The following is an 18900-nucleotide window of genomic DNA, read 5'->3' on the forward strand; positions in this document are numbered from 1 at the left end:
GGCCCACCGCTGAGAAAGGAGAAGGGTGTCACTGATGGCAATGTGGTGATAGTGGAGTGATCTACCACTCTACTATCACCAAAACTATGATATGATGCAATATAATGTGATTCTTGATTTCTAAGTACATTTTGGCTGAAGGGTATCCGCGCGGGTACCTGCCCAATTGAGCTGGTACCTGCCAACGGGTGCGGGTGTGGGTGCCGATGTTTGGTTTGGGTCAAAATAGCCTGCAGGTACCCGGGTGCAAAGCGTCCAGCTCTACAGATAACCCAGGATAACCCCCAAGAGGATACCATGCTCCCCGTACACCTACTGTCACAGGCGCCAAGGATATTGACAGTAAGTATACCTTTTACTTGAACCTTGATTATCTCAGAGTGAAACTATGTGTCTCTTAACTGCTCCTTTTCCTTCTGTTTTGACTCAACTCCACCAAGATCAAAGGTTCCTCTGTTAAACCTAGACTTAGTCTACAAATCAGAGCAGATTAGTTCTACTATTCTGTGTCCCCCCAACGTCTCCTTGGTGCGCAGAAAGGCTGCAGCCCTTCTTGGTATGGCACAGCTGTCCTTACAACTCTTCCAGGTTGTTCAAGTTGACTTTGAGGATCCTCTTACAAAGAGTAGAAAGACCACCTCCTGATCATATCTTTCTCTTTCCTTCTTTCCCTCTCTCTCTTCCCTTCTCTCTGTTTGTAGTTCTTTATCCCAATAAATACAAAATTTGCCCACCCATTTTCCTTGTGTCCTTTTGTCACATTAGAGACACAGGCTCAAAATTCTGTTTTGACATTGGGACTCCTAGGCAGCTGCATGATATTTCAGCTGTCCTGCAATACCCAAAAATGTCGGATAACATAGAGTAATGTAACTACCCTTTGTTGGCCAAGGCACTTGAAAAATAGATTTGTCCTGATGAATTGGATCAGATGTTATTCTATTTTCTGCAGCTAGAAAAATACATGCATATGAGAGCTAAGATGGATGGCTTCATCCTCATCATGCCCCTTCCTCCCCATGCAGAGCCACATACCTGAGGTTGGCAGTTTGGATACTTCAAGAGCAAAATTGTCTGAAGAATGCTCTGAAAAATACAGATAATGTAAAGGGATTCAAAGTTGGCCATGCACAACTTGCATGCACTTTTGCAAGTTGGTGTCAAAGGCTTTCATTGAAAACCAAATTTCAAAAAAACATTCAAGCAGGCTTAGGAGGTGTAGTACAGTGTGGCTTGCATGAACTTTTGAAAATTGGTGTTCAAGATTGCAAAAGTGCATGCAAGTCACATCTGGCCAAATTTGAAAACCCCTAATCTAAATATTACACTACAATGTGCTACAATTGTTCATTGTGGAATGGGGTGCTGGTAGAGAAAAACTATCAGGTCTGACAGACCACTTGGTTAAAATTGGAGGACTAGGAGAGCGCAAAATAGCTGATAACTGAGAAAGAAGTGAGATTACCAGAGACCAAGGATGGTCAAGGTAAACCAGGTCAGTAGGTAGAAGAATTAAGGGAAGTAAAATAAGAGCCTGAGAGTTTTAGGTTAGGTTCAATAAGAAGATCAGAAAAAGGGGTGATATTCAAAAGCCCCAGTTGTTTTACAGTTTGGGGCAGGCTAAATGCACTACCATCTTTTACTACATGTACTCCAAAATATTGGAGTAGACCAATGCTCACTCCAGAAATGTGGTAAATGTTGGAGTGGACCACCTGTGCACTCCAAAAATGTTGGAGTGCACAATTTATGCACTCCAATGTTGATCCTGTGCACTCCAAAATTTTTGGAGTGCACAACTTTGCATCTCAAGAACTTGGAGTTCATCAAATAAGATCCAGAAATATTTGAAAATGAATTTCTTTGACAAATCAGCGAAGAACTAAAACAAGAAAATAACCAAAAAATCAAAATTATTCTGTACTGATAAGGAAACCAAACCAAATAGGAGTGCTTTCCCAGAGCAAAGAAGTTGAAAAAGGAGTGCACAATATATTGCACTCCAAAATGTTAGTCACTGCAAAAAAAACTTGGTCGACTGCTTTCAGTTGACATGCAGGATACTCAAGCCAAGCTGCCATTTTAACTCCACCTGAATGCACAAGTGTCTTTGTTGGCACAGTCACTGTGCAAGGTGCACAGTGACTGTGCATTGAAGCTTGGGTTGATTCAAACCTTGAGTAAGGCTGGTGTAACACCACAAGCTTCCTTAGAGTTACCACATGTCAACTGCTCACAGTTGACACAGTTTTTTTTGCAGTGAGCAGTGCAAGGATTGCGCACTCCAAGAATTGAACATTTTTTGGAGTAGCCATATGCTTACTCCAGTAATTCATGGAGTGAAAAACTGTCCCTTTTGGCAGAGGGATTCAAAAATCACAAGTTATCAAAACAAATGACCAGATTGGTGCTTCGGGCCTCCATACATAACCACCTCAAAACGGGTTAAGTTTTACAAATTTCAATTGTGAACCAGCCGCCTATGGGAGAAAAACCTCTCAGCATATGCAAGAAACGTGTATGCATGGCTTGAGAAAATCTTGGATTTTTGTTCATGTACCCACATCTATAGAGGGTTTCCAAGCTCCTACATATGTAGAAGAAGATTGGAATTTGGGATGGATGAGACAAGTGACAGTGTCTAAATGGCATGTGTGGACCCCTTTGGTCATGCTGCATGCCCACATGCGTGGGCTCCTAATTTGGGTGCACAATCAAAGTCGGAATGACAAAAAATCCCCACCACCCACACACTCTCCAATTGCTCACTACACGTAATCTCCTATTGCTCACCCCAAAAAGTCACTATTTTGTATTCTCAGATTCACCAGGAAAATAAAATAGTCAGTTGATGACAAGTGACATTACACCAGCTCCAGCCAGCTACCCACCATCTATCCAATATCTATCCACTATCTACCCCAATCTCCCAACCATCTCCTCAACTTCCAAAATTTACCAAGGAGGTCCTGTTCAGTTTTTGATGAGCCCAATTGATCCTCAGTTCTGTCCAGCTGATACTCAGCTTTGGTACCCAGCTCATACTCAGCTTTTCTGCCCAGCTCATACTCAGCTTTTTCACGCAGCTCACTCTCAGAATTGGAATAAAGCCGTTTGACCATTCCTTGCCCAGGTGATGCTCAGCTTTGTACTAGTCCTGGTGCAGCTGATGCTCAGCTTTGTACCAGTCCTTGCTCAGCCTTCTCCTAGTCCTGTCCCAGATGATGCTTGGCTTTGGCCCAGTCCTGGGCCAGCTGGCCAGCTGATGCTCAGCTTGCTGAGTATCAGCTGAGCCTGGCTGGGGAAAAAGATGGGAATCAGCTTGGACAGGACCAGAGCTGAAAACTAGCTAGGCTAGGGCCAAAGCTGAGCATCAGCTGAGCCATGGACAAGGCTGAGCATCAGCTGTGCCAGGGCCAAAGATAATTATCAGGTCGCCAGTTCCAAAGCTGAGTATCAGCTGGGCCAGGGGAAAAACTGAGCATCAGCTGAGCCAGGGTAAAAGCTGAGCATCAGCTGGGCCAGGGCCAAAGCTGAGCATCATCTGGTTTTTTCACATTGAGTGCTTTGATCCTGACACCTATCATGTGAGCCCCAGATGTGCTGGTGGAGAGGAGCAGCATTGGAGCAGTGTTGGAGCTGAAAGCAAAGCTGAATCATGTCACTTGCCATCAAGTGACTACTTTTTTTTCCTGGTGGATTCTTCCTGCAGAGCGGAAGCTTGCTTTCCGCCCAAGGGGCACTTCCATCAGCCCGGGCTGCGCCATCCTACCACAGCCCTCCGAAGTGAGGGACCTTTGTTAAATTCCACATGTCAACAAGAAATTCTGATGGGTTGAGGCAATTTTATTCCCCTGAAAGCGCCGCTTTCCTTTCAGGGTTCGGTCCGCGAAAGGCGCCCGACGATGTTTCACCCGCCTCACTCTGAAACGAGGGGCTAGTGTGAAGCTAGGGTGGTATGGGCTTCGGAAATTCTGATTGCCGAAAGTCATGCAAAAATCGTGTAACTCATCAGCACTCCAATCGAGAGAAACTATTTAACCGACTGCAAGCTAGTCGCGAGGAAGATGATGCGGTACTGAGTTGCATGAGGTGTGAGGAAGAAACTAGACCCCGCAAGGTCGCGGCGGCTAAGCCTCCGTACGCTGAATCCAACCTGAGACTTGTCTGGTGTGCATCTATCGGAATGTGGGGGTTATACAAGCTATCACCACGAAGGTGTTTCCGCCCGGCACGCGCCCTGATTTGGCATTATAAATAGCGTGGGCGGCTCGCATCAGGCTTGACCACCACCCCCACCCTCCTTGCGTTCGAACATCGCATTCTCAAAATGGCACTAAAGCTTCTTTCCTTCATTATCATTGCCGCGTCTTATCATCATGTAATCGGGAGACCTTTCCTTCATCCAGTTCCAGCACCTGTGGCGCACAATCCTCAATTTTATACGCCCAGTGTATTCCATCACCTTTCTGGATTAATCGACTTCAAACACCCTGAGCGGCTTCCTGATCCAGCTGACTTCAGACCACTAGGGACGCCGAAAGGGGAACTGGAAGTGACGCAAATGCCTCACGACGTGTTTGAAGCGGGCACTAAACTGGACCAATTGGCGACTCACGAATTGGTCTGGCTTATCAAAGCGGATCGCACACCTTTATCCGAAGATAACAAGGCGGGATGGGAACATTACGGCAGGATTTACGCAGGTCTTAGCAAAGATGCCCGAAGAGAACTGAGAGATTACATAGCAAACGACGTCCTCAGAGTGTCAGTAGAATCCCGAGTTCGATTCGAGTGGTCCCTGTGGCGCGCTACCAAGCCGATGTGGTGGACCAAAAAGCTCACCTTACAGTCGTATCTGCCGGCTAATGAAGACATCTATCTGATCAAGATGGGCGACCTCCTTAAATTTGGAAATAATGACCCGCTATCCGACAACACCAACACGAAGTTCAAAGAACTGGATCATCTTGCTACCGAACTTCTCAAAAAGCAACCACGTCTCCCAGCGATCAATATCGGCTTTTTGGATGATCCCGAATGCATTGTTAAAGGAAAGAAGGGTTTGTTTAAAAAGAGGCTTACGGAATTGAGGAAGGGGGCGTCGGGCAAGGTTTCTACAATGACACCCGAGCAGAAAAAAAAAATATTAAAAGTCATGTACTGGGGCCATGGATTCGCACCCCAAGACGCTGAGCAGTTCGCCCTACGAGCTCGAGAGGAACTGGACAACACGGGGAAATGGGACCAACTTCTCAACGCCGAAGATTGGTATGCTTCCAAGAAAATAATCAACGGATTGAAAAATAAATTCATATCAATATTTCAATCTTTTTTCGGCCGCTCACCTCCACCTCCACCATTGAATTGAATTCCCAAAAACCTGTAGCTCTTTCAGATACATACGCTCTCTCCCATCCAGCAGCGAACTAGTTCAACACATTCTTTTCCATCAAAAACCAAATCAAATAGGTCTCAAAAACATTCTTTTCCATCACAAACCAAATCAAATAGCTCTGCAAAAATGGATGTTATCTATGCTTAGGTTTCCACTTGCCATCCGCATTCCTAACTTTCCATGTACATATTTACATTGCCACCGCACTGCCACTCATTCATCCACGGGCCACCTGCCTTATTTTTTGATTTCCCCACACGGTTCTTGCCAGTTGATCCACAAAACTTGTATATATGTGATGATGATAGCTGCCAGTCTAAATATGAGAATCTTCAAAACCCGTGAGAATCTCCTGGATGCGAAAAAAGCAGAATAGGACCCAGGAAACCCCCTATGAATGGGGGTAATGTAGAATCCAGAATTTCGCCAAAATTCATGCATTTTTTTGACTCTATTCATATACATTTTGTGCCTAAACTCAGGTGATTTCCCATTTTTTCATATATTTTTAGTGTCTATCATTGCTCTGGGGGGGGGGGGGGGGGCGGTGGTGGTGCAAAAACAAAAAACCGGCGGCACCAAAAGTAAGCCAACGTGTGCTACTGAGGGGGGGGGGGGGGGGGGCTCTTCTGGTGCACTCTCAGGAATTTCATACATGTTAGTTACTACCCTCCCCCACCCAGGAACAATTTCCTACACTTGAAGTGCTTACCAGTGAGGCCAAAAAAGCCCATTCATACCATGTGAAGAAGGTGTGGATCTCCTACAGAGATTTCCCAGTTTTCAAAAAAAAAACTCCAGCATTTCGCCTCCTGAAGGCTACCATAATGAGTCTGAAACTCCGGCGCCTTGACCTCCGTCCTCTGCCCGAAGTGCTCTATTTATACCCTTCTCTCGCTCCCTAAAACCTCATCTCTCCCAGCACCTTCAGCTTTTTTCTATTCTGTTCTCTTTGTCTCTCACATTTGCTTTGTTCTCTGCGCCATTTGAAGCGCTACAATCTCTCCTCTTTGTGTCCATTGTTCATAAAATCACTTCTCTCGCTCCTCTTTCCTATTGAGTGGGCGGGGGCCCGGTTATAGTGATATGATATATATGTAGGCAGCCGAGAGCGGCTGCGATAAGACCGGTAAGGTAGGTACACAAAGACCAATGGCCAAGAGCGGCTGGAAATAATATGAGAACCCGAGAGCGGGCACGAGAGAGGCCATTAGATGGCTTGTAATAGTAATACGTGAGTGGGCCAGAGGTCCGTGATAAGAAGGATGTGGAAAGGTAAAGATAAGCAACAAAGTGGCCAAGAGCGGCTGAAGAAAAACAGGATTGATTACTGAGACTAAAACCAGAACTAAGAACAATATTTGTCAGAGGAGGAAATAATATTTAAGCCAAGATAACAAACAAATAAGAGAAGAAAGCATACCGCGATGAGAGGATGATTTTGGTGGAAGAAGAGCAGACAGACTCAAGTAAATAAGATCAAAGATGGACAAGTAGTAGACACTGCGGTGAGACGGAGGAAAAGATAAGGTCAATAAGGAAATCTTGAGCGAGGGACTTGAGGAGTGAGCAATGTGGATATTGTGATATTTTCTCACCAAATTGGAAAAATCCAATTGATGAAGTCGAGTGAGAGCGTTGGCGCAGCGAGAATGATCGCAGATGAGCTTGGATAGAATTTGAGTTGATGTCGACGCTGGTGAGACTTGATGAGAAGGTTGATGAGAGACAAGAGAAATAGGACAAGGGAAGGTAGCAAGCGAAGTCTGATGGAGACTTTGAGGACGGGAATGATGGCGGTTTTTTGAGCGGTGCGGAAGCTGAGCTGAGAGGGTAGTTGGTTTTTTGTTGAGTGGGAGAATCTGCTGAGGACCAATTTCAAGAGCACAAAGCGGCGCTATTTATATTCAATAGATGAGCGGTTGAGTTGTGGTTGTGAGGATGATTGTTGCGGGCTGAGTTGTGGTTGGGATGATTGTTTCATGTTTTGAGGCGGAGGAGGAGGTTGAGACGCTTGATCGGAAACTAGGAGTTGAAACAAGTTGTAGAGATTGGAAACAAGAAGAGAAAGAGTGGGTTGAGGGTCAATGGATGAACTGAGGCACGATTGAGAGTGCGCACTTGCTGCGGTGTGCGCGGGGCAGAATTCCAACAGCGGCAAAGGCAGGGAAAAGGCTGGTGCCTATTCCGGCATACACATGTAGGCTCCAAGACCCGGGACATCACACCTCTCAGCTGTCAGGCGCTTTTCATCTGCATACCCAAATGCGGGAAAAAGTTGGTGCTTTTCACTCGCATGCCCTGCAAAGGAAACAAGCGGTGTTTTTAATATTCTACTGTAAGTTCCTATGCTGCTTGGCAATTTTGGTGCAGCTCAGCTTGTGTATGCTTTCCCCCAAGAAATTGATACACGTCCTCAGGGGAAAAAAATCTGCTCTTCAACACAATTGATTTCACACTTCATCCTCATATTTTTGATTTCACAGGACATGCTTTCTATAATCTATGTCAATTTCTGAACATGCTGGTCTTGCTTTTTTGTTTCATTACTGCTTCCTGTAATTTTTATGTTGCTCCCTTCATATTCTGTTCTGGTTCATCATGATTCTTGCATGCTTGATCCCAATCAGTTTTCAGAACCTGAATCACTTGGTCTTTGATTGGTAGGTACTCCTTCAAATTCTTGGTGAGCCTACATAACCATAGCCAAATAATCAGAACCAAAGTGACTGATTTTTTTATTGATGCAGCGAGGGGCAGGAAGGACAAAAAAGAGGAGAATCCAATTATCCAAAAAAAAGATGATATATTTGCTTCACAGGCCTATGACAAAGTATCTTGACCAGGAATCACCGCTGAACAGCTTTTACCATAACCAAAAGCTTGGTTCAATTGTCATTAGAGACAAGTATTGGGTGTTGCGCTCAATGCCCAAAGGCTGCTCTGGATTTTCCATAATTGGTGATGCATCAGGGGTCAAATAGACTGAATCTGCATGGAAAGTTGGAAACAGGGCAACCTAGCCTTGACCCGCAATGGAACAGAGGGTTTAAAGTGTTTACTTTGGGCAACATTTTGTTGGCAATTCTTGTGGAATGTAAGACAATGTTGAATAGCTGAATCTTATTGCTCATCCAAAGCCTTCAGCTTTGCTAGCGTATCTGACAGTGGTTGGCCTGCTGCGCTTTTTGCTGATTTTTCTAGCAGCAAAAAAACTCTTCAATACCACTGATCAGTAGCACTCTTTTGCTGCGCTAAGCGCTGAAATGGCGAAAACCGGCTGCGCTGGGTGCTCAAAAGAGGAAACTCTCCCTGAAATAGTAATATCATTTTGATCAATGAAATGAGCACTAAAGCAGCGGGGAAATGTGTTGCAATGAGCACTGAAAAGCCTCAGATTCTGCTGAGAAAGCTGGGTTGGATCAAATTCTGGGATGAAATGGGCCTTTTCTTGTGGTCTGTGGTTGGAATGATGAAAAAAACTCCGGGCCAATACCGCTACTTCCAGCAATTATGTCTCAGCGCAAAAGAGCGCAGCAGCCCGCCAAGCTATAGCCACTGTTCACAGCAAAAGCCGCGAAAAGTGAAGAGATGTGCCGCCAATTGCTGCACCACTTTTGTTGCGTTATTTTACAGCATAAGCGCAATAAAATCACTGCGCTGCGCGAAGTTCAAAGCACACGTCGCGGTTTTCTGCTGTGCGGGCGCTGAAAACAGTGCTTGGCTGCTGCTGCTATTGTACTTGCACAAGTTTTCACATCATTTGTTGCAATGATAATTGCGAACAAAAAAACTGTTGAGTTAGTGTTGTTAATTATTTCTCAAGCAAGAGGTGATCTGGTATTAGGACGGTTCACATAGGGCCAAAATCAGCAAGACCAAAATAAAGTTTATCCCACGGTCCCAGCCAATTGGGCTGGGAAGGCTTGCTGATTTATAACATCAGCAGGGTTAAAAAATCCCTACGTGAACCGTCCTATTTATTTCAGAGGGTTTGTATCCAATTTCATTTCCCGCGGCGCAGCCGCGAGTTCCCTAGTTATTTTAAGTGCGCAATCAGTTGATTTTTTATTGTTTCCGTGCCAGAATTCCAATCGCCATGGGTCCGGGTCGGGCCCCCGCCCGTCCGATCGCGAGGCTTAGAGCGTTCCGGGCGGCTTGAACCCGCAGCGGCGAACGATGGCCTTGCTCGGACCGTGTCCTCGCCGGGGCTCTGGCCGCTGACCAGCCGCGTCCATCCCTCCCCATCGACCAGACTAAGGGAGAGCGGGGGTGTGGGGCCTCGGCTCGAGTAGGCCATGCACGCCCTCCCACGGATCAGAACAAGACCCCGAAACAAGAAGGGCGCGTGCGAATGTTGATCGCTTCCTCCAGCTGAGCAAGCGCAGACGCTCATGTGGCGATCCCGACGTCCTCGAGACCCGCGAGCGGAGGATCTCGACGCCCCTTGGCTGCGTAAGCGGTCTTTTTTGGCGCGTTGGACAGAGACGACGGATCGGGCGCAGTCTCCCGGCCTCCTTCGTTTCTTGCTCTCTTGCGACCTGAAGATGTGCGGCTGGGAAAGGGCCAGCCGCGGGGGCTGATACCGGGAGGGACGTCTCTCTTCCATGCAAGTGTTGTTGGGCGACTCTCTAACCCCCGCCGTCGCTCTGAACAGCCCCCACCACGGCCCACTGTGTTTGGACAATGATGGTAGTATGTACAAGGAGCCCACCGGAGAGGTAAATAGACCACGCCAAGCTTGCTATCACTCCAGAAGGAGTATGTCTGTCTTCAACCCCGTGTGCCATACCCCGCCTGAGGACAAGCGCGACCCGCACTCCCAGAGATGTGTGTGACGCAGCCGGGCCGCTTTCTCCGCGCGGGCTGAGGCCTGGCCTCTGTGCCGGCCGTCGCCGCAGTGGGGCCGGGCAGGCCTCTGGCAGACATCGCTTGGGCCGCGGTGTTGCCACCAGGGATGGATTGGGACATGGTCGCTGTGCAGCCTGGGGTGCGTTGGCCTGGTGGGCACTCGAAACACGCTGGCCGATGGTGGGGTGTTCGTTGCGAGAATATGTGGGGCTGAGTATCCAGCGTACATTTGTGTATGTAGGCTTGGAATGCGCTGGATGGGTGTCAGCTGGCGGCTGGGAGGGTTGTGTATGTATGGGGTGATGGGCGCTGAGTGCTCGATTTGGATGTTTTCGGTTTTGCGAGTGCTCTCTCGGGTGGATTTGATTTGATTTGATTTTGTACAATTTGAATTTCGCCCACTCCTCAAATCCAACTCCTGGCGAAGAGGATGCTGATCTTTTGTTAGCAGGAACATGCAGGAGCTGAGTGCTCTCAACGGCTTCGAGGGGCACCGGGCGAGGCTCAAGCGACTCCGCCGGCAGGCCTGCAGTCAGACGCTCGGCGAGGACGACCCGTCGATGGCAGTGGCAGTGGCAGTGAGTGAGCCGCTGGCTGGCTGGCGTGGCTGACTCTGACTGAACCGAGACTGACTTCTAAGTTCTGGGCCCCGCCGAGCAGACACAGCCAGCCACTCCCCATGACCGGCCCTTCCAGATGACCCCGGCCACCCCAAACTCAGCCCCGCCGAGCCCAGAGCCAGCCCACAGCACCACCCGGCCGAAGCCCCTCACCGTCCCAAACCCAGCCGACCGCCGCGCCGTCTCCGCCCCCTTCGCCGCCGACCCCGCCGCCCGGCTCCACTCGATCACCGAGCACAGCAGCAGCAGCCCCACCGCCAGCCGCACCTCGGCCTCCAGCCAGTCCGACCCGCCCTCCCCCCGGAAATGGGCCGGCACCTTCTACCTCTGGCTCTACCACACCGCCCAAACCCAGGACCACCCCACCCCCAGCACGCCGGTCCCCCCATCCACCCGCATCGCCGGCCTCTCCAAGCACTTCTTCGCCCCACACCCCCGGAACCCTGCGCCCGAGCCCAAGCCGGCCAAGCTCTCGCTCGGCAAGAAGGAGCGCCGCAAGCTCGGGCTCATCAGCGGGCTCACCAAGCAGAGAGAGCCCCCGGGAGGAGCGCCGTCTCAGCTCGAGTCGCCCGCCGCCGCATCCGCATCCTCCATCCTCACCACCCGCAGACCTAACCTGGACCCCCACAGCCTCGCCGAGCATCTCGACGCCCTCGCCGCCGACCGCAGCGCAATCGACTCCGCCAAGATCTCCGCCCTCAACCAGGCCCGCTTCGCCCCTCCCCCCGACCCCACCTCCAAGCCCCCCAAAAAACTGCCCTTCGCCGCCGAGGCCGCCAAGCTCACCCGCAAGAAAACCGCCGCCCCAGAGAGGAAACCCCGCGATCCGAGCCCCTCCTCAGCCGGCCCGGTCTCCGGCCAGCTGGCCTTGGGCCCCGGCCCGGCTATGAACTCGGCGGGCATCGGCTCGGGCGAATGGAAGCTGGTGCAAGGAGTGATCACCGAGGACGGCCATTTCACGCTGTACACCGACGTGAGTTTCCCTCCCTCTCTCTCTCCCACACACACACACACTCAAACCGGCCCTCTCTTCATCCAGACCGATGTGGTGGTGAGTCGGATCTATCTCCCTTCTTACCGACGGACGGATGTCCGGATCGTCCATCAGTCGATCTTCGGCCGCCCCCACTGCGGCGTCATCGCCGGTCGCCGGGCAAGCGTGGCGAACAGCACGCATGGGCCCGGGGCGACGTGCCCGTCCTCCACCTCGCTGCCCGCGACGGCCTCGCTGTTCCGGCCATCGACCAACGGCTCGCTGGCCTCTCTCGCCCCCAGCAGCGCGTGCAGCACCGCTCCCCACGCCTCCGCGTCCCTCGCCGGCGCCTCCACCACAGAGACAGCAACAACGGCCCCGGAGACCTCGATCTACATCTGCATGCCCTCCTCCATCATGCTCGAGGCCTGGCTGGTGATCTGCAAATGCTTCTGCAGACCCGCCGACTTCCGCCACCTGTATCCGCGTGCACCCAAGAGCAAAGGGAGAGTCCCCAGCGGGCCGGGCTCCCCCTCGACGCCTGGCACCAAGCGTGGCTCGGTGGGCTCGGCCAGGTCGACAGGCGCGCCCGAGCGCGTCCGCATCTGGCGTGCCGTCGACGTGCTGCTGCTCGAGGGCCGCAAGCTCGGCGAGCCCCGGCTCGTCTCCTCCGTCACTTCTGAAACCGCATCGGCAGCCGGCCGGCCGACGAAGGACGAGCGGCGCAACTCCACCGGCGCCTTCTTGCGCGCCCAGACGCTCCGAAACCCGCCCAAGCCTGTCGACCAACCCCCCACCTCCGGCCCGGGCCTCAACCGCCAGAGCTTGCAGGCGCCCCCCTCCATGTCCTCCCTCGACGACAAATCCCCAGCCTCCTCGACCCCGGCTGCCGCTGCCCCACATCTCGAGCCGGCGAAATCTGCCCCGCCCGCTGGCAGCCAGCCGGCTGCCGATTGCTTCTTCTTCGTCGAGCTGCAGTGGGACGGCGACGTGTTTGGCCGCTCGACTGTCAAGCGGACCCCGAGCCCGTTCTGGAGCGAGCCGTTCCGCTTCGCGTCGGTCTCTCTTTCTCCTCTCGTTTGATGTGTGTGTGTGTGAGGCTGATTGGGCGCGGTCTGACAGTGAGATCGGCTCGTTCAAGACGCCGCTGGTCCTGAATGTCTACCAGATCAGCCGGGCCCCCGGGCTCGCCGCCCAGATCTCCCTCGTCGGCCGGAGGGCTCTGGACTGCAGGGCCCTGGCCAAGAACGCCCCGCTCCAGCTCTGGCTGCCCATCTACGCCGACGACACTCTCGCCGAGCCTCCTCCGGCCAACCTGACCCAGATCGTCGGCGAGCTCAATCTGTCGATCACCGTCATCGAGCAGGTCGTCTTGGCGGAGGCCGAGTACGCCAAGATGATGAATGTTGGTGTTCTTTCTCTCTCTTTGTGTGCTGGATGGAGGGGGGAGTCTGATCTTGGGACTGCTGGTGCCCAGTTTTTGAACAACGACAACGACATCGAGCTGGTGCTCAACCTCGCGCACATGGCGGTCGGCGAACTCGACCGGCTGTCGGAGCTGCTGATCCGGATCTACGAGGCGAACGAGCGGCTGGTCGAGCGGATCTCGCAGCTGGCGGCGCTCGAGATCAACGGCGACCAGTCTACCGCCAGCATCCTCTTCCGGGCGAACACGCTGCTGACGAAGATGCTGGAGGCGTACATGCGCCTGGTGGGCCGGACGTTCCTGGAGGCGAGTCTGGGCGCGGTGATCCGGCGGATCTGCGGGGCCAAGGTCGAGCTGGAGATCGACCCTGCCAAGCTCAAGGGCTCCCTCTCCGCGCACCAGAAGGAGAAGATGGTGGGCGAGAACGCGCGGGAGCTGACGAAGATCGCCAACGAGATCTGGCAGTCCATGTACATCAACCGCTCCAAGTGTCCCGGCCGGCTCCGGAAGATCTTCGTCAAGATCCAGGAGCTCGTCGGCAACGCCTACGCCGACCAGGACATGCGCCTCACCTCGATCTCCGCCTTCGTCTTCCTGCGCTTCTTCGTCCCCGCGATCCTCAACCCGCGGCTATTCAACCTGATCCAGTTCCAGCCGGACAGCAAGTCGCAACGGACGCTGACGCTGGTGGCCAAGACCCTACAAGGCCTCGGGAACCTGACGTTGTTCGGGGTCAAGGAGCCCTGGATGAGCGCGATGAACGAGTTCATCAGCACCCAGTTGGACTCCTTCCGCGACTACATCTCCTTCATCGCCAGCGACTCCGACGGCTCCGCGAAGCCCGAATGGACCTCCAACCAGTTCGAGGCGTACGGCCTGCCCTACGCCCTGCGCGCCTCCTTGCCCCCCGCGTCCAGGGACGGCATCCCCACCTTGCCGCACCTGCTCGACCCCGTCCGCGACTGCGCACTCCTCGCCAGTCTCGTCACGCTCATCCACCGCAAACCCTCCGGAGACGCCCCTCCCACCCTCCGCTCCTCCCTCCTCCCCACCAAGTCCTCCGCCTCCGACTCCGCTCGCCCCCGTCGATACACCGACATCCTCGTCCCCCCCTCCCTCGCCAAAAACGGCCCCAAGAGCTCGACGACAGACCAGTTCCTCAAGCTCTGTGCCGAGCTGTACTGCAAGGCCGAGCGCCGGGCCCTCAAGATCCTGCAGGCCGAAGACAACAAGCCGCCCGCCCTGCCCCCCGGCCCCCCGCCTGTGCCCTCGCCACCCACCCTCGCCGACCCGCCCGCTGGGAACATCAACTCGCGCACATGGAGGGCCAGCGTCGAGGGCCTGCCCACCCCGATCCCCGCCGAGCTGGCCAACAAGCCCCCCACGCGCTGGAAACGCTCCCACACCGTCACGGCTGAGGCCCCGGCCAGCACGCCCGGCAGACTCCCGGGCCCCTCCGACGCGCCCGCTCTGCCCGCATTGCCGCCGCCTTCCGTCCGGCTGAACCAGGCTGACGCCGGCCGCCTTCTCGCGAGATCTCACGCCTCGGGCTCGCTCGTCGTGGCCGTCAGTGACCGTCAGTCCAGCTTGTTTTCTTCTTTTGTGGGCCGCGGAGGCTGATCGTCGGTGCGAGAGGAGACACAGTGCCGAGCGGGGGGTCGGGCGAGAGCGGAATCGACGACGACGACGACGACGGGGAGGGCCGGAGCGGAAGGAGCCTGGCGCGGCCGCCGATGCGCAGGAGGGCCGGGGCCGCGCGCTCGGACTCGTCGGTCTCGCTCAGCTCGCGCGGCTCGTCGGCCTTCGAGGCCTCGCCGGGCCCGGGACGCGTGCACGCCCCGCGCTTCCCCGCCCGCTTCCAGGGAGCCGGCTTTGCAGGCGAAGAGGGCGAAGAGGGCGAAGAGGGCGAGGACCGCGCCACGCCGACCTCCCGCTACCCCGCCTCCGCGCTCTCGAGGAGCAGCGCCAACAGCGGCGCATCCGGCCCGGCGTCTTCAGACCCCATCGCTCCCGCTGGCGCTGCCGACGCGCTGCCCGAGGCCGCCGTCGGCGACCCCGCGGGCATCGCTTCTGCACTCGCTGGGCTCCCCAGGCTGCGCCACTCCCACCAGCAACAACACTACCAGCCGCTGCAGCTGCAGTCGTTGCAGCAACAGCAACAGCAGCAGCAGCAGCAGCAACAGCAGCAGCAACAGCAACAGCAGCAACAGCAACAGCAGCAGCAACAGCAACATCAGCAGCACCAGCAGCACCAGCAGCATCATCCAACCCTGCCTCCCCGCCTATCCTCGTCCGACTCCTCGCTCAGTCGCCCCTCGCTTCCCGCTGACATCCCTCCTGCTAATGCCAGCTCGTCCGCTACCTGGAGCACTAGGATCAATAAGATCATCCGCAAGAACTCCGCCGCTCGGTCTTGAGATGCTCTTCTTCTTGCAATGGCCTTTCCCCTCTTTCTTCTTTTCTTTCTGGTTTTCTGTTTTGGTTTTCTGTTTTGGTTTTCTGTTTTTGGTTTTTGGTTTTTGGTTTTCTGTTTTTGGTTTTTGGTTTTTGGTTTTCTGTTTCTGGTTTTCTGTTTTTGGTTCTTTGGTTTTTTTTTTGGGTTGTGGGGTGTGGGCCGGGCCTTGCCCGGGTGTATGCGTCTTGGGTCTATAGGCGAAGGATGTAAATATGTAGACGATGGGTGGAGTGGTTCCGGGCCCATGGCAATGTTGTATACGCGCTGTCTCGCAACAGCCTTCTGTATTTATCCCCTCTCTCTCTTCGTGCTCGGGTGCAATCGTAATGGGGTTCGGGAGGCGTAGGGGGGAGGCGACGCACCCAGCACGTGTCTCTCAGGACGTGGCTGGCGCCGGCCCCACCTGTCGGCACAGCCTTGGACTGGGCCCGGCGTACAGCGGCCCTCTTCCGCGGGACCCTGCTCAGCAGGGTCCCGCTGCGTCGGGCGCGACGGTGGCTGGACTGCTCTCTCAGAACCGTCTGGTTTGGGAGGGATGCACAAGAGATCAGGGGGCTTGGTTCTTCTGCTAGCCGGTGCCGCTCACAGATGCAATGTATCTTGCAGCTGTGGAAGAAGAGGTGCGCTTGAGCTTTGCGACGCGCCCATCGCCGCCCGCCGGATGCCGGGCGGCTCGCACATTCCTGGGCCAAGCCAGACACATCGCTTGTGCGCCGGATGGAATGCTGCAGACGCACAATGATAGATATGTGGAGCTGGTCTGCAGCCCATCAGAGTCGCCCTCACGACGCGTCCTCCGACTTGCCAGTTGGCAGTTGTTTGCTTGACGAACAGGAAAGACTGTGTTGGTAAATGATATTCAAATCGATGAAACTTTGGACCCTGCTGGTTGCATGCCGGCTAACACTTTCCAGTAAATATTTACAGCAGAATTCAACCTGGGAGTTGTCCCGCTGGGCATGGAGGCACGTGAGGCTATGGACGACCCCCGCATCCTCCGCCCGCCCATGCAATTTGTGCAAAAACATCTGCTGATATCTGCTGCATGTTGATCTCACGCCGCGCAACAGTCCGTAACATGCTCTGCGATCTGTAGAAAGAGTAGAGGCGCAGGAGAAGACGCGCCACGGCAAAAGGGGAAACCGGTGAGACAAGTTGTACGGGATAAAAGGAGAAGATAAAGGATAGATGAAATGGGGCTTACTAGACGAGAAACAATACAAGGAAAAAATGGGCTTGAGGAGTGTGGGTTACAGCCCTTGATTTTGACCCTATCCCAACTGGATCACATCCATGACGGGCCGTTTGAGACGCTTTTCCAGCAAATCAATCTGACATACCAACACTGCCAGCATATTTGGCTAAGATGAAGTCATCCCAGTTTAACTGGGATGCACTCAACCAATTTAAAATGGGTTGATCTCATCCGATGAAATATAAACCCAAGGGGGGTACCTTGGATTTATATTTCATCAGTTGAGATCAACTGGGTTTAAATTGGTTGAGTTCATCCCAGTTTAACTGGGATAACTTCAACCCAGCCAATTATGCTGGCAGTGCAATGTAAGGTGTTCAAAGTTGAAATCATAAAATTTTCATTACATAAAATTATAAAATCATAAAACTTTCAAATGATGATTTTACATGGACCATTTTAGAAAGGTTGCTCTAATTTGAGTGTTTGGGTGTACATATTTTTTTCAGCTTAGAATTTTATGATTTTATGGTGTTATGATTTTATGCAAGTCAACTTTGAACACCCTAATTACATTCCTTGCCACGTTCATTTGGCTACATACGCGACATGGGAGCGAGCATATCCCCAGTCACAAACTGACAATCCCTCCTGCCTTGATTTCAAAGACGTCATTCTAAGAATGGCGTCAAAGCTTCTTTCATGCATTATTATCGCCGCCTCGTATCACCATGTCATCGGTACATTTAGCTCTCATGGCACTCTAGCAAATTTCGCGGACACGCCTACTTCTAGGACAGTTCCGTATCGCCAGCTTTGAGGTGAAGTGGTTGGCTTCAAAGACATGCAAGACTCTCAACATGTCCATCCGACTCGAGCTAAGCCCCCCAGAGGACCACCGGAGCTACCAAGAAGCCAACTCGTGCACGGTCAACAGCCTCACGAGCGCTTTCCCGGCAGTACTTCTCAGGACAGAGTGGCAACCCAACTAGCGGTATGGCTCCTCAGCCCCAATCACCCGAGCGCTCTATGCTCCGAAACCATGGCGGAATGGCAATCAATGGGCGGGCTTTGGAATAGTCTCAATCACCTAGAGAAAAACGAAGTCACAGAATACTTATTAAACAACGTCGTCGGAGAAAATTTCGACCAAAAACTACTTCTTCTCCATCGTCTCCAACGGTACATGACGCGCGTTAACCAGGACACGATTTGGTGGAAACAGCCCCTTGTCGACCTGAAGGGGAGGCAAGCTAATCTTCTGAGGAATGGTGAAGACCTGGACCTAATGGAAATTGGTGATATCCTTCAATTCGGAAATCCAGAATTTGCTTACAACAAGCTCAGCGCCAATGAGGTATCCGATACGCTCCACGAACTTGCACGCGTTTTTGACTATTATGTTATCGGCGCCTCGCGTTTAAAACCGATACCTCTCTTCTTATTGGATCAAGCCGACACCAACATTTACGGAAAACAGTGGCTTTTTCGAACGAGGATGATACAACTTTCGAACGCAGCGTCGAAAGTGGTTGATCAAATGTCAGAGAAGACGAAAAAAAAAGTAATACGAGCCTTATACTGGGCTCATGGCTCCAAGACATACGCCGAAACAAGTTTTTTTTTGGAAAAATCGCAGTCGAAGCTATACTTTAATACGCAATTGAAGGTACTTCTCAAAGCAGAAGACTGGGCCGCTTCCCATGACCTGATTGAGACTATAAATTCAACTCGAGGAAGACGGTTGGGTCCCTATTATAAAGATCATCCTATCCAACGTGTTTAAAAAAATACTTCAATCTCTTTTCTATCAAATACCCACATATTTGAACAGATTCAATCACAAACAGAATCCCATAGCTCTGAAAAAATTGAATTTTATCTGTTTAGATTTCCACTTGTCCTCTGCGCGCATTTTTGGCTTTCCATGTCCATAGTCATACTTATCCTTGCCATTACACTCTGTTAGCTCTTCCCATGGT

The 18900-nt window shown here is 52.6% G+C and overlaps 4 protein-coding genes across 4 annotated transcripts; 3 read left to right on the top strand and 1 right to left on the bottom strand.

Moving 5' to 3' along the window:
* Positions 1-4330: 4330 nt before the first annotated feature.
* On the top strand, positions 4331-5371 carry PtA15_18A397 (uncharacterized protein; the record flags this gene model as incomplete). Its single annotated transcript, XM_053164931.1, has 1 exon — positions 4331-5371. The coding sequence occupies one exon, from the start codon at positions 4331-4333 to the stop codon at positions 5369-5371; it is 1041 nt and encodes a 346-aa protein (XP_053028892.1).
* A 4066-nt stretch (positions 5372-9437) lies between these two features.
* On the bottom strand, positions 9438-10369 carry PtA15_18A398 (uncharacterized protein; the record flags this gene model as incomplete). Its single annotated transcript, XM_053164932.1, has 2 exons — positions 9438-10071; positions 10191-10369. 2 exons carry the CDS (start codon positions 10367-10369, stop codon positions 9438-9440), a joined length of 813 nt encoding a protein of 270 aa, XP_053028893.1.
* Positions 10370-10945: 576 nt separating this feature from the next.
* On the top strand, positions 10946-15685 carry PtA15_18A399 (uncharacterized protein; the record flags this gene model as incomplete). The annotated part of the gene is made up of 8 exons (XM_053164933.1): positions 10946-11842; positions 11909-12897; positions 12965-13247; positions 13320-14252; positions 14325-14482; positions 14594-14834; positions 14969-15258; positions 15619-15685. The coding sequence occupies 8 exons, from the start codon at positions 10946-10948 to the stop codon at positions 15683-15685; spliced, it is 3858 nt and encodes a 1285-aa protein (XP_053028894.1).
* A 2077-nt stretch (positions 15686-17762) lies between these two features.
* PtA15_18A400 (uncharacterized protein) lies at positions 17763-18454 on the top strand (the record flags this gene model as incomplete). Its single annotated transcript, XM_053164936.1, has 2 exons — positions 17763-18336; positions 18399-18454. The coding sequence occupies 2 exons, from the start codon at positions 17763-17765 to the stop codon at positions 18452-18454; spliced, it is 630 nt and encodes a 209-aa protein (XP_053028895.1).
* Positions 18455-18900: the final 446 nt, after the last annotated feature.

The sequence above is a fragment of the Puccinia triticina genome, chromosome 18A (genome assembly GCF_026914185.1).
Source record: "Puccinia triticina chromosome 18A, complete sequence".
NCBI lineage: Eukaryota > Fungi > Basidiomycota > Pucciniomycetes > Pucciniales > Pucciniaceae > Puccinia > Puccinia triticina.